Below are 27,341 nucleotides of genomic sequence, written 5' to 3'. Positions count from 1 at the left end.
GGAATAATGAAAATTTTAAGAAAGTAGGGATTTTATTCTCCTCTTCTCCCCAGTGTTCTCTTATAACTTGAAATTAAACTTAATTCCTAGGTGGAAACAGGTCCTCCAGCACTCCATGTTAACAAAGCTGTCCCTCCTCAAGTGACTATTCTTCCCCTCTACAGGGAATGTGCCTCTATGGTCTTTTCATTTGGAATCAGTACCCATGACAAAAAAAAAAAAATTATCATATGTGGACATTTAGGGACACTATCTGTGATGTTTGAGGTTTGAATCTACTCCTAAATCACACATTTATATAGAAATTTATAATTTATAAAGAAAACATAGAATATTATCTCCTATTACCTAGAAAGAGAATAGCAAGAAAGAAGTAAGAATAACAAGTGATAAGAATCAGAGTTTCTATTGGAAAGTAATAAACAGAAGTTGTATCAAATTTCAGTTTCTCAGCCTCTTCTCACTATTTTTTTTTTCCCCCCCATCTTTGGTGCCTGCAATGCCATGTACCACATTACCAGCCCTGTAACTTTAATAGCCCCAAACAGTTGTGTCTCATGAAAGTCCAGCACATGGCCCAGCCCAGGAGCATCCTCAGAGAGCGCATCCTTCCTTTTGACTCCTGAAATTTGCAGTGGCAACCTGAGCTTAATTACAGTTGTTTGAACCACAAGTGCAAAGCCGCACCACACTTGCCCGGCTTACAAAAGTAGACTACTGACAGATCTTACAATAAAACTGCTGCTGAAGTGTAGTAAGTGGTAAATGAAGGTTGACTAAATTGCAGCTTTGTCATAGCTTGAGTGGGGGCTGCCTGCGAAACCGCGCATGACTGAAGCACAGTGGGATCCCTGGCCCATTCCTTATTCCAGATCAGAAGCATAGCTGGCATACGCTGTTCCCTCTCCTTCTTCATCCAAACTGCTATTTTGCCTGTTGTCGAGAGATCCTGCCTACCCCGCCCTGCAACAAGGAGCGTGGCGGCCCTGCAGACACCGCTCCCTCCCTGATGATCGCTGTGACAGACGTCACCAGACAAGGTCTTTACGCCCCGACATTACACAAGGTGATAGACAATTTCTCCAAATGCTTATAAAGGGACAAACGCATGTTTGTAACATCAGACACTGGTCTGTGTACAAGATTTTCTTGATCATTCATGGAAGAAGATCTACAATAAAACTTTTTTTTTGTTGGAGGGAGGGGAGATGGAAAAGGGAGGGTATATAATGCACCATTTAGGACATGATTATAAGATGAACATACCCTAGCTAAAGCACCTAGTAAAAAGCTACATTTCACACAATTCTGTAACTAATGCATTAGTAGTTGTTCGTCTTAAAAGGACACTGACAAAGTACTTCTCATAATCCTTAAAGTATTTTTTCTCCCTGTTTATAATAATCCCCTGGAAGCTTAAACTAGAATCTATTTCCCTTGCAAATGCTTTTTTCTCCTCCATTATCTCTATGCGGATGTCTCATGAATGCAACAGCATTAAAAGAAATAAAAAGGATGAGGTTTGCCACTGTGTGTTTTCAAGTGATCTTCCTTCCCTAACACATGGAATTCACTGCAAGAGTTTTCAAAACAAAAGGAAAGAGAAAAAAAAATAACTGGGCCTACTTTGGGTCAGACAGTCCTGAGAACATCTATTTAAAGCCAGACAGCAGTAAAACTCTAGGCAGACAATTACCATTTGTCCTGTATCGCTCTGCAGGGAATAAGGGAGTTTCAGTACACTCAGAGAGTCTGAAAAAAATCTCAGGGGGATGGATTTAAATGTGAACATTGTCAGTTCCTGAAAATTTAAGAAAACTTCCCAACAGACACAATGGAATCACAATCCTCTACCCTCATGCCTGTAATAACCATATTTATTTTGGTCATCTAACACAGGCCATAGCCTGTATCTGTTCCTAACATATTCTTCCAGGTCTGTGCATAACCTCCCTGCACTTCAGGAAATTCAGCCACCCGTATAATTTCTGCTTTCTCTTCCCTGCCTGTCCCTTCTCATTGCTGCACCAGACTTGAGGACAGTTCTGCACCAAGTGTCCATAGATGCTCCATTTAGACACTGCTGCTGGCCTCAACCTGGACCCCCTTCTGCTTTGTCAAACACTTCCAAAAATCCCCAGGGTTTTATTTTTGATGTGCACAGCCCTTGCAGAAATAGAAAGAGATCCTTAACATCATCTTTAAGAGACCGTTCCCCTAAAAGCTGTAAAATCAAGAGGAGATTTCAAGAAGGCTGAAGGACTGGTTTTGTAACAGCTACCTGTTTGGGAAGCAGAGATATGGAACAGGATAATTGCTGTGGATATAGGAAGTCCAGAGACTGAAGACTATGTTAAGTACCAGATTTCAAATACCCACAAAATATTCTTGATCAATCTAAACTTCAGAAGGTATTTGTGTTTGGGTCTGACGGAAGGACCTCAATCTTCCTTTCAAGGCAACCTTCTTCTTCCCAAACAACACAGTATAGCCTTGCCACACAACCTGCTTAGTCTGAACAAACTCAAATGTTTTTAACCAAAATTCCTCAGGAAGCATTTACTAGGAAGAAGCTTGGCACTGAAGATACAGTCTTTCTAAAACAATGGCAAAAATACCATATTTAGTTCATCACTCACCAGTGGAAAAGACACCTACATCTATACAAGCACGTTAGGATAGGAGAACTTCTTGGCAGCTGAATCATTGTTTCACAGCATTAAAATCCCCCGTCTGTCTGAATGAGGGGTACGTGCACTCAGTCCTGACCCACGCCATCTCTCACCTGCACATGGTAACAAGCCAATACACTCAGAGCATGTCCTGAAGGTCCTGCACACATGTAGCTACAAAAGCGTGTGGTCTACCTGGTGCTTGATGAAATGTTAATAAAGAACAGTTTACTGAGCACTCCTCAACTATTTCAATGACACGATAAACAATCTTGTAAAGATCTAAAAAACACACATGCTGCATATAGACTTCATGTATTTTTTTCACACATGAAAGAATGAAACATATGGACCATAGACCAGATTCTGCCCTACCCAATAGCTCTTAAATGCAGTCTCAGTAGCAAAGAGCGAGCAGCAAGGGAATAAACAACAGCACCACAGGACTTTTTGGGTTGATACAGATTTTCCACCTTATCGAGACTTGCACCACTAGCCTGCCTCTGTAACCCTGCCTCTTGCACAACACCAGGTTCAGGACAAGTCACAGCTATGCCACATCTTGCCAGCAGAAAGATTCTTGGAGGCTCACTGCCACTCAGTGCAGCAGTCCTCTGCTTTTCCAAATAGCCACTGGCTGATGACATGATCATCCTCAAAACCATCCAGCCAGAATTACCAATGTACAGAACATTTCTAACACCCACCTCACAAGGTAAGAGTACAACTGCAGCAAATATTCTGTACTGCACAAACACACTTAAATGTGCAGTACTGAAAAACAACAGGAGCACAAAGATTTACTGTTGTAAAAATAACCCTCTAGAAACCAGCCTGATTTTGATACCTTGTAGACCCAAGCAGGTTTCTCTTTTTCTGTACTTTCTTGTTGTAATTTTTCATTTGTTGCAGAACTGAAATAAAAATAAGCTTCTTATTAAAAACTACCTAGAACATCAAATCCCATGCAATAAGAAAGTTAACAATTGTAAACCCTGTCATGTCTCTCAGAAGCAGAGGAATTATCTTGTTACCAATTTAATAATGGAACATTGAAGTAAATGATGCCATCCACTGACACCAGTAACACTGTCTCTCCTGGGAAATTCATGTCGGTAGCAACTGTCAATCTAGATGGATATGGACATATTAAACATTGTACCTTCAGTCCATAAATCTATTCCTCCTATGCTGCCTTAATAAAAAGATTCTGCATGATGATAAAGACAAGCAATGCAGAATGTCTTGACACTCCTGACCTATAATTCTGTTTCTCTTCTCTCTTCTTTTTTCAGGGAGTGAAGAGTAAATAATTTAACAATCTCTAACCATCCACTGTTTTCCTCCTTAACTTGCACTTAAATTACATTTAAGGTAATTTGAATAAATAAGACAAGTAGGAGATATTAATATGTTTATTATTTAGCTGTCTTTCTGTAGCAAACCTTTCAAATAAAGCCCTATCTTTACCTTGTTACTTTATATTGAGATCTCTAGTTTGTTTTTCAAAGTGAAGTGGCAGTGAGATACAACAGATTGACACAAAAACAGGACAAACATTATCAGCACACAAATAAGTCTAGAGAAGCTGATGATAGGAGTTTGAAAATATTACCATTTGCTCACCCTACCACACACACAAAATCAGCATGAGCGGAAAACAACAAAGATTCTCTTCTCAGGCTAAATGGAGACACTTATTTTCAAAGGCAGTTATTTTCATATGATGACTCTATCAATGAGATTCCATCTATTTAATGAGATTATTTGATGGATGTCAGTGAGTACACTGGGCTATAACTTCAAATTAAGGCCTAGAGTTGTTAGGATCTACCATCCTCAGACAAATAAAACCCAAGCGTTATAAACAAACCCATTTCTTTGTAAAATAGCAGAATGCTGTGGCTTTGACGGGAGCATGAAGCTAAACAGAATGTTCTTTAGGACTGGCTGCACCTGTAGGAAAACAAGGGAGCAGCTTGGTGTTCTAACTGCTCCTTTGCCACGTGAGACTCAGCATCGTATCAGCCACTATCAGGGCAGGAGTTGAGCTACCATGCCCTTGGCTCTGCTTGTACACATAAATGTGTAGGCATAGATCATGCACATGGAAAGTATGGATAAATGAAAAGCTAACTTTCCATTAAAACATTTAATAAGAGTCCTACCAACTTGGAATACAACTGAAAGCAAAATGAAGGGACAGAAAAAAAAGAGACCTTCTGATGCACCTGTACCTCCTTCCATGCTTCAGGGCACTCTTTAATTAAGATGTGGTAATTCCTGAAGAGTGAGTTCCCCAAAGCAGATGTTTAATGAAAGAAAATATAGCACTTGCATGAAACACTTCAGGGAAACTCAAATATGTTACACGATTAGAAAAAATATGTCCATTTTATGATAGACTGTTAAAAATTTCAGTGCTTCGGGTAAACCCTTCAAAGTCCATTGAAAATTACCCATGTGGCTGAAGACTTCCCTGGAAATTTGATAGAATCTTGGGGATTTTATTTTGCATAGGAAACCTATCCCAGTTCAATCTTTAGTCTCTTTGGTAATGACTGAAAACAAATACATGCGTGAATGGAGATTAGCATTACTGGAAGGAAAAGACACAAGTTAACAAAGGCTGAATCCAAGAGGAGAGTGAAGACAGTTTTCAGCAGTACTTCTTGCAAACAATACCTGCAAGCCCTTGTGGATCTGCCATGCCCCTGCTGTATTTCTGTACTTTTCACACTGACTAAGGAGAAAGCAGAGGAGGCCAATACAATATTGGAGAAGGTAACAGAAAAAGGATATATCTAATTCTACGATATTTCAGATGCATGCTATGACCTGTAGCAAAAGCTTTACACCAGGGTGCTGACATATTATTGATTCTTAAGACCACATGTGGAAAACAAGGCTGGCAAAAGGCAACACAAGTTTGTGGAGTTTTTTCCTCCACCTTTAGAAATTTTTCTCTCATCAAATAATCTGCCCAGATATACACACAGTCCTTTTTAACACAGTTCTTTGAGCACCTTGCTAATTGTTGCTGTTACTCTCACAATAGCACAGGCAACTCTCTGCAGGGTGCCACTCTGAGAGGGGAAGCCAACTGGAGACAAATATGTTCAAGGGCTGTTGGCTGCTCCTATGGAGGGAATGAGCAGCCGTTGAGTGAAAGGAACCCTAAGGTCCCTTCCAGTCCCTGACTGCTTCTAGACACATGCAGATATATTTCCCCTACTACTTAGCAGCAAAGCAGCTTAACTTTTTAGAAAACAAATTCAGTAGAAAATAAAAAGAGACAAAATGCACCCTGAATAACTTTGTCAGAGTTCCCCAACTCCTGCATTCAATCAGCTAGCAATTCCCCAGGTCAAATCTGTCTCTTTGCATCCCTCAGAAGTGCATCCTATCTATTCCCTTGTTCGATCACCCCCAGGGCTTCTTTTAATTCACTTCCTTGGATTTGAAGGCTCAAGAAAACTAGCAGTATCAGTGCCGGTAGAGGAGAAAAATGTAGCTCAGAGAGGAGGGAGAAAAACCCCTCCCTTTTACACTTTAGAGACCTGTGATCTACTTCATCATGTGACACTGCTGGTGCCAAAGCAATGTTTGGGAGGAGTAAGTGATTTTGTCAGCCTGGCTGCATCCTCCACAACTCACCCACTCTCTCTCTGTGCACCATTATCCTCGTAGTGATATATTGAAAAGCATTGATAATTCACCTGATTTTGTACAAACAGCTCTTAGGTTAGGCTGTTCTGGTAGATGAGGGTATGGTCATTAAGGTGTGTGGGAACAGGCTGTAAGGCTTGTCCTTTCTTCAGGAAATTATCTGAGGGCTTTACACGCCAGCTGCATGGGGGAGACCTAGCAGTCCCTTAACGCTATTCTCTCCTGTCTGGCCTGGCTATTGGACTTCACAGAGAGGAGAGCTTCCTCACACTCCCAAACCTGCCTGATTAATGAGACAGGTACACCTCATGAAAGGAGACAATCTGCAAATGTTCACAGGGCTGGGAACACGGAATCTTTTCAATGGCCAGAGCAGGACCAGTGGGATTCATCCCCACCAGAACTTCACTGAGGATCACTTATAAAAAGGTTTTCTGGGTTATTTTCCTGTTGGAAAGCATGGATGAAAGGATGGTAGAAAGCTACAATGCACACAGTAACATAATAATAACTGTTCTATCTATTGATCTTCATTTTCTTGTGATACCTTTGCCTTTCTCCTCCAGACACTAGAATGATTCTTTTGAAGAACACTTAAGTTTCCACTTCTTTGGGCATCCTCTCCAAATCTCTGTAATCTTCTCTGAATGGTCTGATTTCATAACCAATTTACTTTGAGCAGAAGGTTGGACTAGCTCACCTCACCTCACCTCCTGAGGTTCCTGCCAACCTGAATTTTGCTATGAACCATCCCTGCAAAAATACACATCATCAACAGGTATTCTTGCCTCATTCTCTTCATGATCACTTCATACCCTTGCACCAAGCAGAGAGCCGCCTATCTTTAGCAATTCTGACATTAAGCCTATCAAGCCTTCCCCAGGCACAGGAACCTGCTGCAGTCTGGTATTTGTTCAAACCTGTCTTTTAACTCTATATTTTGCCTTTTGTTCTCTTGTGCAATCTCCAAGCTATCACCTTTGCTCCCTTTTGAGATCTGGTTCATTGCTGTCTCCACTGTCTCCTCCTGTGATCTTGCAGGGCCAGTGTGTTTATTTTTCTTCCTTCTTTCCTACCTTCAGGTTTTGTTCTCCCCCTTTATTGTGTACTAAAGCAAACACAGTCTTCAGTTCTACTTTTTCTGCCACTATCTGAGCTCGTACAGCTTTGCTTTTTAATAAGACTGAGTTGTTGTTGAGAGACAGATCAGACCCACAGCCCAGCAGCAAGGCCATCTCCACAACTACGTGTCATCCACCTCCCTCACACACCGTGCACAAACCTCAACTGAACAAAGCCAAATACCAGATGCACTCACATACATTCATTGATTCCTACCCAGCTTTCACGTCTCCAAAAGAACGAGAGCCCTCCTGACCTGGTGGAAGACCACTGTTTCTTAGGCCCATATTGATAGGAACCCTAGGCTCATTTAACAACAAACCTGTATCAACAGTAGTATTTCTTATACAAAATTAATTCTTGTTGTGCTTTTCAAATGATTAGCAATAAATTCACACTCAATAGCTTCTTGCCAGTAACAAATTTTAGGAATTTTTAAAAGGGAAAAGAGAGAGGATAAGAAGATGAGGCAAGCAAGAAACATGTTTCATGGACTATCACAGAATCATAGAACGGTTTGGGTTGGAAGGGACCTTAAAGATCATCTAGTTCCAAGCCACCTGTCGTGGGCAGGGACACCTTCCATTAGACCAGGCTGCTCAAAGGCCGATCCAACCTGGCCTTGACTATAGAAAAACTTTCAAGAATAAATAAATATTTTCATTTGGAAAAAATGTTTACTATATAAATATTTCCAAATGTAAAATTATATTAAAATAGTCCTGTAGCAAAGAAAGAAACTCTACTTTCTTTTAGGCACAGAACTTTTCAAGACGTGAAGATGAAAATCCATGTTTTCTGTTGATCTCTTCATATATCCTTCCTATTATCCCCTGGTATGCCCCAGCTGGGCCAAAAATTCAGTGAACAACAGTGCCACTATGCACCAAACCTCATGATGGCAGGTCTTCAGTGCTCCCATCTGAGATATGATCAGAAAAGCTCATGAGTGGGTAGCTTTATTTTTTTTACATGCAGACATTATAATTTACTTAAGTAGCTAGCTGTTATGTCTGATGACCCAAGTAGTTTTTTGGCTACACTCCAACAGCAAAGAAGATACAAAATTAAGGGCTGGAAGTTGGCAGCTACCTTCTGACTAATCCTTCCTTCTCAACTGTCAGTTCCACCCACTTCTTCATCTTTTAGGGAAGCTTCTCTGAAGATGCTGAGAAACTGAAAGAGGCCTTACTATTTTCACTAAATATTTGGATGTTTAATAAAATTGTTATGTAACTTGTTCAGCATACTGCTGCGTGATTGGACATTTCAAAATTAAAATGCATTGAATAGTCTATAGGATTATAGTCTCATTCAAATGAAAGCACTGTAAGACCAATTGCCATCTAGTGCCATCATTTTCTCAATGACCCAGTACTGAGTATGTGTGCTCCTCAAAAGATAAACTGAAAATAAATCAGGTGAAATGCGGATGTCTCTGGCAGAATCAAAGGCAGAAGTCCTTCTAGGAACCAGACGGGTGTCAGTAGTACAACATTAAGAGAATGCAAATGTGACTTACATCCATTTTTAATGCCCACCCTTTACCTTGAGATGCACATACTGCTCACAGGTAAGAATTTGGGGTACCTATAAAATTCACACAACCTCTAGGTACTCTCACCTGAGCTGTAGTTAACTGAAATGAAACATTCTGCAAGTGTATTCAGATTTTAATATGGAGGTATATCTCCCATATACGGCTAGGTGGCCAAGAATGGTGTGGCTAAGAATAAGCCTATCAGATTCTTACACTGCAAGAAAAGTGCCACAGATTTTTAGAAATGTTACCCTGAAATGTAGGAATAGAGCTTCAATATAATTTTTTGCCAAACCTAAGACCTTAACTAGCTGTTATGTATAGACAGAAACAATCGACATAACTACAATTCTATAACAAAAATGTTAAACAGAATTAAAAGAAAAATGAAACTTGAAACAGATTAGGAAGCCTGAGCTTAAAAAATATGAGAAAGATGTAAAAACAAAGCAGCAAAAAAACATTCTTCCTGGGAGTTGTGAACTGAGAGGTGCAGCAGCAGGAAATAGGATAGAAAACTACTGTTGATTTCTTAGAGTTTACATTTAATTTATGTGGCTCATAACAAAGGATGTATTTAGGTCTCCTTGAAAGAAGACTTTAAAATATTTATTTGGGTTTAAGTGTTCAGAAAATAAGTACTTACTGTCACATTTTTCCTTCAACAATTAAAAGAATATACTATCTCCACCAGATATGCACACAAGGTTTAGACGCACAAACAAGTTACTGCTGATTTATGAGTTACAAGCCATCAGCACACCCGCAGCAATCGACTGCTTCAGTGGTCTTTCAAAACCCATAAAATACAAGGTAAGTCCAGCTTGCTGTGTCCAAAATTAAAGAAATTCATTTTAACTGGAATTAGCTTGTACTTGCTGCAAGTCACAAATATGCACATGGGTAGTTTACCATACTGACACACAGTAATTTGCTGTCCCATAGTAATTTGTTGGCATGTCTGTGTTCACATAAAAGTATATCAGACTAATACAGTATGAAGAGAGAAAGAGTTTGCTCTTTGGGTCCTGCTGGCCACCTGATTTTGCATGTTTAGCAGTTGCTACTTAACCTTAATAGCAAGTACAGTTCATTAGTTTCAACCAGAACATAAAAAATGAATTAAAGTAGAAAAACAGGGTGAACTGAGATCTAGAATGTGGAAATGTGACAGATATGAGAAGTCTGGTGAAGAAGACCATGTAAACGTTTATGATCATAGTTCTTAAACTCAACGTGCATAAAAAGTTCAGAAGCTATCAGCATTGTTGAGGGTGTAGATTAAGATCAGTTCAGAGCCCACTAAGAATTCTGCTAATCTACATGTTCCTCTGAGCGGATAAGGAAAAAAACCATCTTGGAACCCTCTATTCCCACATTTCGTTCTGAATTTGAGATCTTTCCACAGTCCCCCTCCCCAGAAAGCACAGGAGCCTGGGATATAGTCCAGCTGCTGTCAATCAGACTGAAGAGCTGGCTCCAATTGTGATAGATTCAAGCATGTGCCTCTGCCTTTCTTGTCTAAGCTAGAACATGTCTGCGTAGAGCCAGCTCTCCTACTATCGACACAGTTCATATCAGTAAAGTAAACTCTTTGCTCCTGAACAAAAATAAACAGTTTGATGGTATAACTGCATCCACACTAGGGTTCTGCCAGGACAGCATTTAGATGCAATTTTATTTTTAGTATTCCTACCCTACATAAGTATGTGAACAAGACTTTTAAATATAGACCTAGCCTTCATGTTTTTCTTCATTAGAGCTCTAGCAGAATGCCTAAAATGTAAACCACATCACAGAAATTAAGTGCAGAATATGGGCTACAGGAACAGCATATACTTACTTACTACTTTCATCAGATGTAAATTTGCTTTCTTCTTATTATTGTAATACACATTCCACAAAAGAGAAAAAGCAGAATTATCTAAATCACATATACTCAGTGCCCCATAAAAGACTAAAATCATATCAGAGCCAGTATAAATGAATGTCAAAGCTACTGTGCCTTTTAAAAATCAAGTTTTGTAATGTACCCAATTGCCTATGACAAACATGAAATGGAAATTGGGGAGAAGTATTTGGGGGATAAATGTTTTGCACAGGTAATAAGGCTAGCAGAATTTTGTCATTCTTACGAACTTTAGATTTTAATTTTGATGGATCATTGACTGTTGATAATTTTAAAATTTTGCCATTTGGGGTGTTATTTTTTAACATTGCCACAAGGTCATTTTCTCCCCATCCAATGGCAACTTCTACATCCTAATATTAAAACAATAACTACCCAGAAAAGGGCATTTCCCAGGGAGTAATGACTGGCTGGGAGGAGTTGATGGCCCGAGGCACTGCTGAGGGCCATTAACCCTAGCCGGTTATTAATCGCCAGGAAATGCCCTGCACCAAGGTTGTTATTGCTATTTTAAGCACAGAATAGGGGGGACAACTTAAGTGTACAGATTTTTTTAACGCATGATGCCATTTCCTTTGTTGCAGTTTACGGAGGACATTTCTAGAAAGAATGAATGCTCTGCCTGATACCCAGCCAGATTTCACAGATCATTTCGCAGCACTCTGTTGTGCACACAGTAACTTACCAAACTGAGAAAACAGTTGGGGATTTTAAGAGCTTTTCTTTTCTCTCTAAATAACAGTCTGAATAGAAAAATAAAACGAAATTCAAACCTTAATAAGATGAACAAAAATATGCAACTCTTCATGTCAGTGTCAGCAGAATTACATTCTAGAAATATCTTTTTAATCACACTGTCTTTATGTTTAGTGCATTTCCTTTGACGGTACTCCCGCTTAATGACCATTCACATATCTCTTAAAAACCAGGAATTTTTAGCAGCAACAGCCAAAGCACATCCTAAACCAGCTTCAGCTGATGCTAGCCATTAAGGAGTTTGTCTTTTCCAATAATCAAGCAGATTGGGTTATTTTCTAGGAGATGGTTGGTGAAATATTTCAGAAACTGCTTTAATTTTCTCCTAGTTCTTACCCTAAGGCTAAAGTTTTAAAGATGTCTTCATGGTCCTCACAAAACTGCGAAAATTGTTCTTTTCTTGCAGGGATCAATAACTCACTCTCCAAATCAAAAGGATATTCTTAGTGTATGTACAAATAGTCCTCTGCCTTACTGAACCACTTACTGTTTGTCAAACCTTAGCTGTGAAAGCAAAACAAATAAGTCATGGCTTTATAATGTGCATAGGAAGAAAGTACAGTTCTGCACTAAACTAGTTTGACAGGTTTCTCAACAAAGCGGTAGTTTCCAAGTGCAAAACATAAAAGATCTTCTCACATTTCTCCTCAAGGTCCTAATTTGTCACCACAAACATGTACATCTGAATCATAGATTGATTGTAAAAATCTCACTGAATTTACCACGTGGTTCTGTTTTCAGTTACAAATTGCAGTTTCCAGCAAAATATATGTGCTTTCTTAAAATAAAATTCCCTCAAATTGATGGCCAGAGTGTGTGTTTCCACCTCTTTGCTAGATTAATAATGATATTCTTAAAAAAATAACAACAACAAAAAACCTGAAATGAATTGTGGCAGTTGGGACCAATCGATATGAAACATACTGCATGATCATTTGAACATGCACGAACAGACATTGTCTCTGGATAGATTTTTAGCAGACTGTCTTGTGTTTCTATATGTAGGATCATCTGTGGTGACCCTCTGGAAACAGAGCCTTTCAAGTCTTAGTAAACTGAAGACAGCACTTGAATTACAAAACCCTTAGCACATCATTTCAAACTAGTACAAAATACATCTTCATCTCAGCTTGAGTTCAAGTAATGTAGTTACATGCTAATCAGGTTGTCAAAATGTAATACAGGCACAATGGTCCAAAGGTTGAGACAGGACTGGATGGCAGGAGAGGGTTTCTGATCCTCGGTACAAATCTAACAGCTCTTCTTTGTGCATTGACAATGTAAACCCATAGGAATGGGTTATGTAGCTCAGTACCCTGTCTCTGACACACACCAGCAGCAGCTCTCTAGGGCAAGCTTACAGTACTATTTCCCTAGAAAACTCTCCCAGCTTTTAAGAAATCTGTGGCACAGGAATTCCCTGAGCCAGAGGTGATCTACTCCATAGCCTTCTCCAAGTAATGTTTCCAGTCAGTTCTTTCTCAACCCCTATGTACCTCTGGCACCGGCAATGCCCTGTGAGAATAAGCTCCACAGCCACAGTGGCACTTAGTGAAGTCTCTCCTACTGCTCATTTCCACCTACCACCCTTCTGGTTCCAATCCAGCTGCACCCTTGCTGAGACAAAAAAGTGTGAACCACACAGCGTATTCAAAATGTGCAAAAAACCCCAGAATTGATATGCTGGCATAGTGATGATTTTTGCTTTGTTCTCTCTTCCTTTCCCAGAAATTCTGTTTGATATGCTTTATTTCAGTGCTATTCAGCATTAAACTGAGATTTTCATAGTGCTCTCTACTGTAACCCTCGTATAGTTAGCTTACAATCAATCACTGTATGTATAAATTTAGTACTGTTTTATCCCATGTGCATACTACATTTATCTTCATTTAATTTCATCTGGCAGTTCATTGGCTAGTCACTCAGTAATGCAAGATTCTTCACAACCCTTTATAGTCAGCTCTCATCTTTATCTCCCTACAATACTTACTATTAGCAGCAAAGTCTACATTCTTGAAATTCTCTCTCTTTTCCAGATTGTTAATAAACATTTTAAATAGCACAGAACACAGCACAGATCCCTAGGGAATGTTACTGGAGTTCTCTATCCACTGTGAAAACTGAGTATTTATTCCTTAACATTGTTTCCCGTGTTTAACTAGTTATTTATACATGTGGGTTTCTTATGGATCCCACATCTTCTTATGGTAACTTAATTTCTTTCAAATCCTTCAGTGAGGGACCCTGTCAAGCACTTTCAGAAACCCAAGCTCACTTTATCAGCTGAGTCTCTCCTGATGTACTCAAAGAACTTTTTTTAAGGCATGGCATACTACAAAATGGGTTTCTTTTTATTTTTTTCTTTTTTTTCTCTTTTTTTTTTTTCTTCTTTTTACTAATTCTGGTTTTTAGAACAGCTTCTACCAATTTGCTTTCAAGGGTAGAATATTTTAGGTCTGTAGTTTCCCTGATCTCTACCAGAAAAGAGGTGTTACATTGACCCTGTGCCAGTTCTCTGCTACTTTTCAAGCCTCAAGCAGATCTGCTATAGCCAACACTACTATCGAAAAATGCTGATGAGAGACGAGAATTTTCCTGTAATTTCTCATTTTTTTTTTACTAACACCTAAGCCTCAAGAAGTGAAAATTTACAGCACCATATTTTGTAGCTCAGTCCCATCTCTATTAATATTCAGGTCATGTGAGGCTTGAGCATTTTTTATGCCTTGTGGAAGAGCCTTTCCCAGAAAACTTCCTTCCGTATAAGAAAATGTGATCTCAGAGACCCAATACATCAACATTTCTGTTACTAGCCTCTGTTTTTGTTCCCTTACTCTTGCAAACAGAAACTGCTGTGCCTACAGAAATGGATGGGCACTTCTGGTGTAAATCCACTGTGTAAATCAGAATTCTTGTTGAATTCCTCCTTAGACTGCACAGAGGAAAATGTGTCCTGCTAGCTCACGAAGAGCTGAACCAGCATCAGGAGCAATGAGGACACCCTCAGGGTGGGGGAGAGTGGAAGCTTCCCTGGAATACACGGAGGGATGTTGTTAATGTGTCTGCTCTTCTTTCATGTCAGCTCTCTCCTCTCTCTTTTCTAGGAAGCATCTTTCTGTACTCTTTTTCATCCTCCCTTTTCCTCACGGTGAAGGACGAAGAAAAAAAAGGGTAGGTGGTCATATGCTCCATGCTCCGAGGTCTCTTCCCTTCTACCCACCACAGTAGTCACTGGAAATTGAGGAGTCTTGGCCATTCTTGCACTCCACACTAGCTAGGGCCAAGTGGTTTAGTTCCAGGTCAAGGTAACCAGTGTGACTGCCTTATTCCAACCTCATCCTCCCTCTTCAGCTAGGATTTCCTCTGATGTTAAGGCACTAGGCCTACTGCCAGTTTTCTGTAGTGAAAGGGATCTCTTCCATATGGTGAATTTAACAACTGCTGTGTGGGTTTTTTCACCTCCTACCAAGCATCCATGACGGCTGGCTTTGGGAAGTTTAAGCTGCAGCAATAACAACTTCTGGAGTTTTTTAATGTGATTTGTGGATCCGAAATTCAGATAAAGGAACCCAGGTAGCTGTTCTGCACTGCTGGGCACCTCCATGATATGGAGTGTGCAAGGTTCTAGGCAGCCCAGCTTGTGTCTCCCTCCCTCCTTGTACTCTGTCCTCTTCCGTTTGTGTGGAAAAGCATCTGGGCTTCCAGCAAGGGTCCTCTGATAGGCCTGAGAACGCATGGCGTGTACCCTCCCCATTCAGGTCCACAATACACTGGTTGCTGTTGGTACCAAGTGAGGTCCACATGGGCACAGCCTTACCTGGTTGTTTAGAAATGTTGTATTCCAAGTTTGTAGGTGTTGTGGCTTGTCAAGAAGTCTGTGACTTATCATGTGGATGCACACCTCAGTAGATATTCGGTGTACGAAGTATTGTTTCTTTGTGATGGAAAGGCAAAGCTATCTATGCTAGCCCTAGGAAGAGCAGGTGTTTATGGAGAGCAGCTGGCTGACAATTTGATCTTCACTTCTTCTGAACATGACTACCACAAAGACGAAGATGAGGGTTCTGCCTTTCACCTTCACCTAATTACCTGTATTACAAATGCTATTCCCAATTCCCAAGTATTCCAAATTTGAAACCCAAATGGTAAACCAAACTATTAATTTTTGTAACCTGAATCAAGTCAGTGACTGGTATCTTGAAATGTAAATACTATGTACTCTACCCAACATCCCAGAGACCTCTGAACACCCATCAAAAGTGAAAGCTGTAATAATGCCTGCAAAAATACACAAATTATTCCTAATACATCTAGTGAGAAAGCCAACTTTGACCTTCTCCTCACAGTAAAGCTGTGAAGTCTATGATTCCTCTGTATCTTAAAAAGTTTTCCACCTAATGTCCCCTAATTTTAAGTCTCAAAGGAGATCTACAGCAATTTTAGATATTCTGGTCAATTCCTCTCAGTAATCAGATTACAAGGTCTACTATTAGTGCAGACTTAGAGAGGGAAAAGGTTTATATAAATATACAAATGTTGTTCACATTCTGTAGACAAAACCTGCTATTAAAACCAGAGCTGGTTCTACAAATAAGCTTGATATGTAGGACCCCACTTCAGGGATCGCTTTGGCAAACTAATCAAACCTCTCCATGTAAACTATCCAAATAACTACTCTTACTGTTGGAAATCTATTTCTGTTCATCTTATAACTTCAGGAAATTTTTTTGAACATTGCATTTTTATGTACCAGAAGTTATTTACAGGAGCAAGGCACTCCTTTATGCCTGTTCAATTGTATTCTTCTTGCTCCGTAACCCCCCATTTCCTCCTATCGTCACAGAGTAGAATTAAAACAAATTTGGTTGTTACCTAAATTTAAACTAACAAACAAACAAACAACAACCCCCCCCCCCAAAACCCCAAAACCAAACAAAACTGGCTGCCCTATTTCATGGTAGAAAAAAAATGGGTAATACAAAAAACTAATTACACCATTCCAAGAGCTTTAAACAAACCAACCAACCAACCAACCAACCAACCAACCAACCAACCAACCAACAAAAACCCAATGCTACAAGGAAGTTCGTTATCAGCCTGAGATCCAGAGATCTGTTCTCACATGCTCTCTAGCATGGCTACTCCTGACAGGTGTTCCTGGGACATTCTGAACAAAATGTTGAACAAAAATATATCTTTAACAGTTTCAGCCTTGAAAAGCTGCTCTCTGCTGAGTAACTGTCAGGGAGACTGTCAGCAACATTCTGCAAGCAGCAGAACAAACATTAAGACGACAAGAGTTTTCACCTTTGTTTTGGGGTCCAAGAGTACTTAATGTTTCTAGCAGAAGAGGTTTCTCAATTCAACATGTCATGACACTGATATCTGAATCCCAGAATCAGTGTCACAGCTGACAATCTGGTATCCTATGTACGTTCCTTAGAGTCATGCAGCAGCGCATGTGTTCAGTTAGGAGGCCAAAAAGTTACTTTTAAGACTTCAGTATACTAATACAGCAATATTGAAAAATATTCCATTTGGCATCTTCTTCCAAGATCCCAGTACTTCCTCTCAGCACAAATTTCTCAGGCATTTTCTTGTTTGTGATGGACTTCTGTTAGCCCTGTAGGGAATGACATTTCCCTGCAATCTATTTTGTTTCATTATGTGTCCTTTCAAAGCCCTTTATCTGTACTGCTGTGACCTCCTGCACATGCTCAGACCCCAACTAATTTGCATGTTGAGGTTCTTCATTAATTTGCTTACTTTTTTATCATCTATAGGGCACCAATTACAATTTTGGGAAGGTAGAGAAAGACTAGCTGGCAACTGTGTCCATCACCTCAGTTCACATTTTTCTGTAGAGAAGTGTTTTACCATTTTCAAACCTTGCTCTTCTCAAGCTTGTTCTCCCCAGTGCAAATGCTAAGGAGGTTTCAGGATAATATGCAGCCTCAAAATATTTGGCCAGCTACTAGACAGTATAACTATATAGACATGTTTATGGGACTGGAAGAACAGACATTTGTGTAAGTAGGTGACTTAGCAACTCAAATGAGGAGGCTGAGCTATGGTAAGCAAAAGGTTTTGATGAGGAACAGCAGCAGTTTGTATGCTTTTTGTGGTGAAACAAGTGCTACCACCAATATATCCCATTCCCTCGCAATCACTAAAAATGATTCTCATGATTGCCAGCTTCACTATGCACACACCTCCTTGTTTTACTGGCACACAAAGATGTACTGCCACTACTAGTATTCACAGTTCCCAGCACGGATAATGGCCGGATTGTAGTTAACGTCAAGTATGTGAATATAAAATTTCAGCAATATGTTCTCTTCCAAGGTTTTATAATTTTCTTTTCAACCTTCTCAGCCACTTTCTACTGATTAAAGTTTGTAGACTCTTGCTAAAGTAAAAGTGAATTTTTTTTTTTCCTGCAGTTTTCATTCCTGATCATATCCTTAGGTGAGTTCTACTTGGCCAAATTCATATTTCTTAAATAAACTAATTTCTTGAATATACCATAACACGCCATTTTTTCAGCCACATTTTGGCTGAAAAGTACCTCAATACACCCTATAGTTATGTATCTCCTTGGTAAATAAAATATGAAAGCAGGACATCTTGTGGCATTAGTGTTAGTTCTTTTGCCCCTCTATCTAAAGCACTTCAAATATTGCATGTCCAAATTTTGGTCTAGTGTTCTTAACACAAACTGACAACTTTATGCATTTCCCATCGGTGGTGGGTTGACCTCAGTCAGCAGCTAAGCCCCTACCCAGCCACTCGCTCACTCCCCACCTCCAAATCTCCCCTCTGCCATTTCAAACTAGTCTAAGCAGGACTTCTTAGAGAGGGAGAATCTTCTTATTTCTCATTATGATGTTGAGATAATATTCGTATTACACGGGAACAGCTTTTATTGGCCTTGGCCCAAAATGTCCCTCTATAGCAGGGAGTAAAGTGAGCAGACTACCAGACTATGATTACGGTTTCAGTAGTCATTCCTCTCAAACAAGCAGCAATTAAATTTCAGTCTGAAAATTTTGATTATTGATATTTTTCTTTCACTTTTTTCTTGAATTTTAGATTAATATAGCACTTTACAAACAACATTTTTGGGGGGAGTGGGGATGCAAAATTTGCCAGTAAGGTGTCAGCTTTATACTAATTAAGAAGGGATATTTTAATATTACATTTAAGACTACGAAATTAATAAAATAATTGTTCCATCTTTTCTCACTGTCAAGTTCTCAGTCTCTACTACTAAAGAACAAAAAAAATCCATTTTCTCCTGATTAATAATTGCACAGAATAATAAATCCTGTGGTATCAGATGCTATGTGTGGCCATATGACAGAAAAATATAAATACTTAATTGAATCTCATAACAAAACCCTTAGTTAACCTTGTAAGGAAGGTGTTTGGATATCACAAACACAGGCCAACATAAATAAGTAAAACTACAATATCTGGGAAAGTAAAAAGAAGACAACAGATACAAACAGACCAATTTTCTTCTCACTTTCACGGCTCTCTGACTGAAAGGTTGTTTTCTTGCAGTGGACACAGTGTTTGTAACACTACATCCTTTGAAAATTTAAGAATAAACAACACTGAATAATACCATATGTTTTAAATGGTCTCAGCCAAGTTGCTGAAGTAATACCTTACTGAGATGACTGAAGTACCAGAAAGAAAACAATCCCATTTTTAACTGCAAATCATTTTAACAGAGAAGCACTTGATTTAAAAAACTTAAAAATAAAATTTTTAAAAAATCATCTTGGGCCTGGACTGCGCATGCCATCTAATTTCTTCTTGTGTGTGTGTGTTTTCTGAAAAAACGGTAATAGTGATATTAAATTAACTCAATTAAAAAAATCCCAAATTGAAACAGCAAAGGTTTTGATGATACTTCACAAGCAAACATACAAAATTCAGATACTTTCTCTTTCTGCTTTCTCCTCTGCGTGGACCCTTACAAATATTTAATTCACTGCCGGTGGCATTGAAGCAAGTTTCTGCTGGTGGCAGCTTTTGCCCTAGTCCACCTGAAGTGGATTCAAGGTTGAAGGGACAAGCTAATAGAAGAGAAGACTAGGAAAGGCTGCCAGTCAGAGATAATTGCAAGCTACAAGAAAGCATCAGGAGTCAGAAGAGCCAAAGAATGAGGCCCCTCACTACAGGGGTAAAGACAGCACAAGGGAGACGCTAGCTCCTGATCTATAGAGGCAACATGTCACAGTTACGTGACATTATCCACTGAGCTGTGACTGGTGGTCCTCTTTTGCACAACCCCTTGCAAAATTTAGTTTAAATCCTAGGCTTTGTTGGGGGAATTTAGCTGCTCTTTTTGTGTTATGGTTCGCTTCTTCCTAATGGCATGGGATAGGATGCTGTTGTGGGATCATCTTCTAGTGAGGTAGCTATTTCGCTCATGCCCTTTTCATCTGTAAGATAAATCTTACCTTAAATTACTTGTATTACATAGCAAAAGTAATTATGTATAATTTTTCATTTGTTTTTAATATTTACCATAGCAAGGTAAGTTTTTTTACTGTAATCACTTGTGTCCTCATCTCTCTTTGGCCTTCATTTGAGCAGAAAATGTCATTCTTTGCTTGTTAATTAAGTTCACCCAAACAGTTCTCAGAAACTGTTTTTGGTTTTAATAAAACACATCAAGTTTAAAAAGCCTTTCTAGAGGAGTGAATAGGAATTGAGGGGGGGAGGAATTCTGCAAGTTCTATTTATACAGAATATTTCAAAATAGGCACCAAGAGATTTCTACTCAGTGAACAAAAATCTGTTTTCAGTTAGCAACAAATTTACCATTATAATTATGACAGTCCTTAGATGAGGTCACGGGCTCGTTTTAAATATCCCTGTGAGCAAAGCCAGGGTCTACTGCTCGGTGCTGCTTGCCCTGTGCCCACGCAGGCGTTACCAACTTCAAAGATGCCACAGCAGCAGCCACAGCCAACGTGCAGGACCTGAATTCACATCCTCAAAGTCATAACTCACATAGTGAGGGATGATCAGAAGATGTTCACCCCAGGAACCATGGAAGTGTGGGACTTCATCCCACACAAGAGGCCAGGTCTCAGAAAATTCAAATTTTCCTTTTGAAATTGTTGCTAGTGCTTTTCCTCCCAGAAAAGAATGGTTTGGTCTCGAGCACAAAGTGCTGGGATAGATTTTCGGTGAAGACTGCAATGGGAGGCCATTCCCACAGCAGAAATGGCGAACGGTCTGCCTGCGTGCAATATCCAGGGCTTTGACAAAGGACGTTAAAATCAAAATCAGAGAATTACAATACTATCTTTCGGTTCACACTTTCACTATTATGACGCTCAGTCACAGCAAATGAAGTGACAGAAACCTCAGCAAAGAAACACACAGTCCATCCACAGTGAAGTAGGATATTAAACATGCAGCACTTAACTTTCACTATCAATACAATGTGTCTAAAGATTTTTATACTTGCCGATGTATACATTTAAACTCCAGGAATAAGATAAAAACCCAACTGATTATCTTCATGTCATAATATATTCAGGAACGTTCACTTATTTTGTTCACAGCTGAACCATGGAGGTAATAACTTCAAGACAGCAGACCTGTTGGCTCTGGGATTTCTAGCTCTACTCATTTGAGATAATGATTGAGGAGAATTTTGCTTTCCACCTCGTTGTTCTTATTCACTAGAACAGCAGCTGAATACCAGTTATGCCAGCTAGCTGGCGTCATAGCTCCCAACTTTGATTATTACCTTCTAGACAGATATTCCCCATAGCCAAGAAGGCTCTAACAAAACTCTATCATTGGCGTGAAGTTAACTTTAAGCTAGTATTGGTTTTTTTCTCCTAAAGCAGCCAATTGCTTATAAAAATATTAGAAGTATCTTTCACATTTGGATTAAGAATGAAAAGAACAAAGATTCCTTTTATAATCAAATTCAATTCACAACGAAAATGATTATTATAAGTTACATCTTTAAATATGATCTTAAATACAAAATTATTCACAGCAGAACTGACAAGCATCCACACTGGGATCAACTCTTTCCCTTGATATTATCTATTTGAATGTAAACATCAGCCTAACTAAAAAATCATGACCGTTCTCTGTGTAACCATCATTTCACAGAATTTTCTGTCATAAAGATTATTTGGATGGGCTTTTCTGGTTTTTAATAACATACTCATATGTCAGTAAAGCAACTGGCATTCTATTTAATAAATATTAAATAGGTGAGTTTTCACAGATCTGTAAACTGGAGATTCTAAATAAGTATGTTGCATCTTTATGACTGAGTGGTACTTACGTGGTTTGGAAAGTCAGCCTTCAGTTCAGCAACACTTTTACACCAATATGCTGCTGTTTTCTCACTGATCAGTTCGATGTTTAGAAAAGAGCCTTGGCCTGGACCGTACATAGGACCTGAAGTAATTCCACGCACAATCCTTGGAGAGACATTGGTCACAATATCCTGCAAAACAGTGAAACATTTCAGATTGGTTTTGCAAAGTGAAGCATATATCAATGATGTCTATGACATAATATAAACTTAAATGTATCAGGTGTTCTAAAAATCTACTGTTATTATGGGTAAAACCTACAATTATAGGCCAGTTCTCTAAATTAGCAGATTCTCTAATTAGATTCTCTGCATCAGAGGAGAAAAATGTTGGCTGTGTGTGGGAAATGGTATGATAACTATCAAGAAAATGCCCATATGGGGCACCTATAAACTGCCACACAAAGTATCATGCAAATAATGCTTTTGTGTTGGGTAGAGGGCATACAAGACTTTGTGTAAAAAACGGTGTAGGCCTCAGTCATCTGACAGCATACATGTGAACTCTCCTCCCCAAAGATGATCAAAGTCCATGTTCTACACTAACAGGTGAAGTGCAAAGAGGTGCTGCACCCCAGCCTTTCTGCTGAAAAGTCAGGGTCATGGGTCCAGTATACCAGCGTATCAAAATTCACAAATGAAATTATATGACTGAGAGATCAACATCAAAAACTAGAACCAAAACCAGTGAAAATTAAGATCAATATTGTAAAGCACGACATTTCTGAAGGTCAACATGAGGTTAGCAAACAATTTTGAAACATACAGTAAACACACAAAATGTTGACTTGTTTAGTAGTCTTAATTAAGCTGCAATGTCACCGTATCTCTATTAACAAAGAACTGTAAATTCTGACATTATTTAAAACTAAAGAGAAACATAGATGGCAAAATGTTCCTTTTGCCAATTTCCAATTAAAAATAATTTTGAGTAAAGGTCATTTATTTACAAATGTATCAGAATTATTTGTTTAAGTACCCCTCCTCACCATCTTGTCATTTTTAGTGAGATAACATGAACCTCCATTAGTATATAGCAATTAAGGTCAATTTACATATTTTAATTAAGAACCATCCCATATAAAACAATTAGGGTAATAGGCATACTAACTGGATTTCATAACATTTGGACGTTTTTCCAACTAGATAGACAGGAAACCTTAATTAGCATTAATTAGCACTGATCTGCATATGTTTGATAAGGCATACCCTTGCCACAAAAGATTATTTATTCCTGAATCTGCCAAATGCTGCAGTTACAGAGGATAAAGGGACTTTTCTTCACATTGTATGTAAATTTGAGGTAATCTTAATTTGCTTATAAAGTTGAATTAATTATTATACAGTAAATATGCACTAATATTTTATACCGATAATTATATATCCATTTACATTTGTAGAAATCATACAAAATGTCCTGGTTTCAGCTGGGATGGAGTTAATTGTCTTCCTAGTAGCTGGTATAGTGCTACGTTTTTGAGCTAGGTATGAGAAGAATGTTGATAACACACTGATGTCTTCAGTTGTTGCTCAGTAGTGTTTAGTCTAAAGTCAAGGATGTTTCAGCTTCTCGTGCCCAGCCAGCGAGAACGCTGGAGGGGCACAAGAAGTTGGCACAGGACAGAGCCAGGGCAGCTGACCCAAAGTGGCATAAACAGGATATTCCATACCATGTGACATCACATCTAGTATAGGAACTGGGGGGAGTGGGGGCGGGGGATCGCTGCTCAGGGACTAGCTGGGTGTCGATCGGCGGGTGGTGAGCAATTGCACTGCGCATCATTTGTACATTCCAATCCTTTTATTATTGCTGTTGCCGTTTTATTAGTGTTATCATTATTAGTTTCTTCTTTTCTGTTCTATTAAACCGTTCTTATCTCAACCCACGAGTTTTGCTTCTTTTTCCCAGTTTTCTCCCCCATCCCACTGGGTGGGAGGCAAGTGAGTGAGTGGCTGCGTGGTGCTTAGTTGCCAACTGGGGTTAAATCACAACACAAAGTAATCTCCCCAGTTCATCTATTTTCAAGCCTAATAAGTCTGGAACATGGACATCACAATAATCCCTAATTTTTCTATTATAATATTTTCCCTTAATCACAAAAGCTTCACCTCCCTCTCGACAGTTAAGTTATATTTTCAGAAAAAAATAATTCATAACATTTTCTGAATTTATGCAAACCCAGACCAAACAGCAAGGCACGCTCCCCTCACTCCCAAAACAAAGTACAAAAATTTCAGTTTATGCAGAAGAACCATTTACATCAGTTTGCTCTGCATTATCCTCTTGAGCGTTTCACTCCTTTTAAATTGCCTCAGAGGAGGCTGTGCTTTGACTTCATCTCAGAAAGCTGGTCATACACACAGGCCAATCCTACCACATCATCCTGCATGAAAAAACATGAAAAGTCAATGACTTAAATGCTGGCTATCTGACCTTACTCCTGCAAGCACAGGGTGCACATGGTCATTTGCTAACAGACATGAGTTGCTTTAACCATGCTGCAAGTGACCAGGAGCTTCTTTTTCCCATGCTCCAAAGCAGTCAGCAGCTACATAGCTACAGTAATATGGCACAAAGCCTGAGCTAACAGCCTGTCTGCTGTTAGGAATTATTTTGGGGGGGTTCAGTGCAAATTATGATAACATGCATGTGGTATGATTTCCATTTTGTGGCTGGCTTGTGTATGTGTGTATGCCAGACAATGCTTGGAGCCACCGATGGTACTGTTTATTATCTTACTATTTGTGTGTTTTGCTGTTCTTCCAGTCTCTCTCATTTTACTACAGGTAAGAATTCAACGATCAAGATACTACAGCCTAGATTATACCTCTTGCAGGACACTCACAACTCCTCAGCCTGCTTCCACACAAAAACACTCTGAAGTTTTTGTATCTGCTTTGGGTCTCCAGGCAATCTCTTCTATCTTCTAAGAACAGAGACCCCTGTTTAGACCTTGTGACTGCTGCCAAATCCCCATGGCTTCAACTCACTCTTTCCCAGAGCTCAGTCATAGTCAACATCTGAGTGATAATTTATCTCTCCAGGATCCCATGAAGTTGAATCAGGTAATGTACAGACTTTCCAGACTGTCACAAAAGCAGTCACTCCACTTTAATGACCACAAGAGATAACACAGAGCCACGTGAAACAGTAAACACACGTACATCTCTCTGCCTACGTTCCTCACTCTTGAATTTTCCCTGAGATTTTGTGAGACCCCTTTGGTGCTCAGGGAACTTCCCCTCCCGTCCCCCACCAGCAGACAGCTGCTCCTTCGAATGGTGGCTTCCACTGCTTCCCTACTGCCTCTGTGTCACAGGACCCCGCCCCCCCCCCCGCACTGTGTCTGTGCATCACTTTATCTTTCCTCGTATCTTTTCCTGACCAAGCTGCTTCTGCTTCCAAAAATCCTTCCTGGCTTTGAAATCCAAACATTACCACTCGGCTGCCCAGAGAGATATGCTGTCCTTATTTAAGATCCCATTCCTCGGTTGCCTCTCCTAGCTCAGAGTAAGCTAGATGGAGAAAGTCTGTAATGACTGACACACTGGCACCTCTCCTGTCTCTTGTTAGCACATGACAGCCCCAGACACAAGGAGACTCACAGTTCATGGAAGCAAAATGGAATTTTTAACTTATGTGATGATTCAAGGAATCTGTCTATCTACATAGAGAATAAAATCACACAAGCAACAAAAAGGAAAATTGTCTCCTTGAGATGAGTGTGAAATACCTACACAGAACTTGCCTTACCATCACCTTCCTCTTCAGTCTCCTGCCATGTCTACAAAAGCTAAACAGGGAGAGAGTTAGGCAAAGGATCTATTGGCTGGGCTTAGCCAACTTCATGTCCTTTGGTCTCAGGAGTGAATTTTACATGGTATTACAGGTTCTTTCACTAAGACGGGCAATTCTGGTGGCTGGCCAATTGTTACTGCTGTCTCCAAAACAGCAGGTAAGGTCGGAGCAGCTGAAATAGCCATAGTGCTCCAGCCCACAGGGTTTGTGAAAGATCATCTTCTGTGTGTTAATTGAATACTGATTTTCTCTGTTTGTAGGAATTGTCCGGCCAAATGCTGGCACTCATCACTCCTTTTCTTTTCTGAAACCCCAGCTTTTCCTTTTATCCCAGATAATGCACACGACCCTTTTATTGTTCATACAAGTTGTGTGCATAAAAATCCACAACGGAACTGGTGCAAGAAGCCTGAAAGAAAGCACTTCAGGGTTTGAACCTGAAAACTTTTTTGATTCTAAAAAAAGCTGACTGCTACAGAGAGATGACCTGACTGATGAGTTGGGTCTGGTCCCCACATGCAGTTAAAAGTAGAGGTCCGGAAACAGGAATGGGAGAATGTCCCCAAACTCCAAAACGAATCAAGTATCTTACCTCCCCATGCGATGGAAGCAATAAACAGTCCTTGGGAAAAATAGCACAAAGCTTTCATGTACTCTGAAGACCAAGGATAGAAGACTTTTAATAAAGAGCAACTAGGGGAGAACAAAGCTTGTATCTGACCACACTAGAAGACAAAGCTATGGAAAAAATGACTAAAAAAATCATTGGCAAAGGTAAACAGAACAGTCCATGGAAATTTCCTTTGTTTTGTGGGGAAATCTTGCAAATTAACGTAGACTTGGGGATTAGGGAAACTATATTCCATACTAGATCACAGCAAAACAACTTGGTTTGGGGGAGTTAATGCAAACGAAGAGAAACAGTGACAACAAATGGATTCACGGGCCAACTGTGAATCATTAATATTTCAGTTACTGAATTTCTTCTTTTGCCTCAAAAGCTGATCCTTTTCCTCAGGAGACCACAGCAGAAACAATAATATCAATCACTCAAATATATCTAGCTCAGGACATCACCTAAGAAAGTGGTGCCACACAGATAAAAGCACCAATATCCTGCTGCTTTTGGATTCCCCTTTTCTGCTTAGGAACATTTCTGATATTCTGGTAATTTGAGACTGAGTTAATCTGCATTACACATATATTTCTGCTCCTGTTGATTAATTAATTAACACACTAAAAAAAAAAGACCCAAGGCATTGATCAGGCCCCATTTGCTCTAATAATCTCTGAACTCTGCAATCAGATCGTTGAATTCTAAACTACTTAAGTCTAATGGGCTGGGAGGTTTGAGACAACATGTTAAAGACAAAGCCCAAACACTCAGAAGTTTTTAGTCAGTTAAATTTAAATAAAGGTGCAAATCAATTAATCAGCCCATGTCTAACTGTTCACTCTAAAGGTTGCTTTGCTTCACACTGTCCACATTTGCAGTTAATAATTGCCAC

The 27,341-nt window shown here is 39.5% G+C and overlaps 1 protein-coding gene across 2 annotated transcripts in view; it reads right to left on the bottom strand.

Moving 5' to 3' along the window:
- DPYD (dihydropyrimidine dehydrogenase) overlaps positions 1-27,341 on the bottom strand; it is a 368,019-nt gene that overhangs the window by 121,593 nt on the left and 219,085 nt on the right. For both annotated transcript variants that reach the window (XM_052801600.1, XM_052801601.1), the window contains one exon: positions 22,002-22,166. In XM_052801600.1, coding sequence (XP_052657560.1) covers positions 22,002-22,166 — 165 coding nt within the window. The remainder of the gene's footprint in view (positions 1-22,001; positions 22,167-27,341) is intronic.

Source organism: Harpia harpyja, chromosome 11 (genome assembly GCF_026419915.1).
Source record: "Harpia harpyja isolate bHarHar1 chromosome 11, bHarHar1 primary haplotype, whole genome shotgun sequence".
Classification (NCBI taxonomy): domain Eukaryota; kingdom Metazoa; phylum Chordata; class Aves; order Accipitriformes; family Accipitridae; genus Harpia; species Harpia harpyja.
The sequence above is the reverse complement of the archived record's forward strand: the minus strand, read 5'-3'. Positions and strand labels throughout refer to the sequence as shown.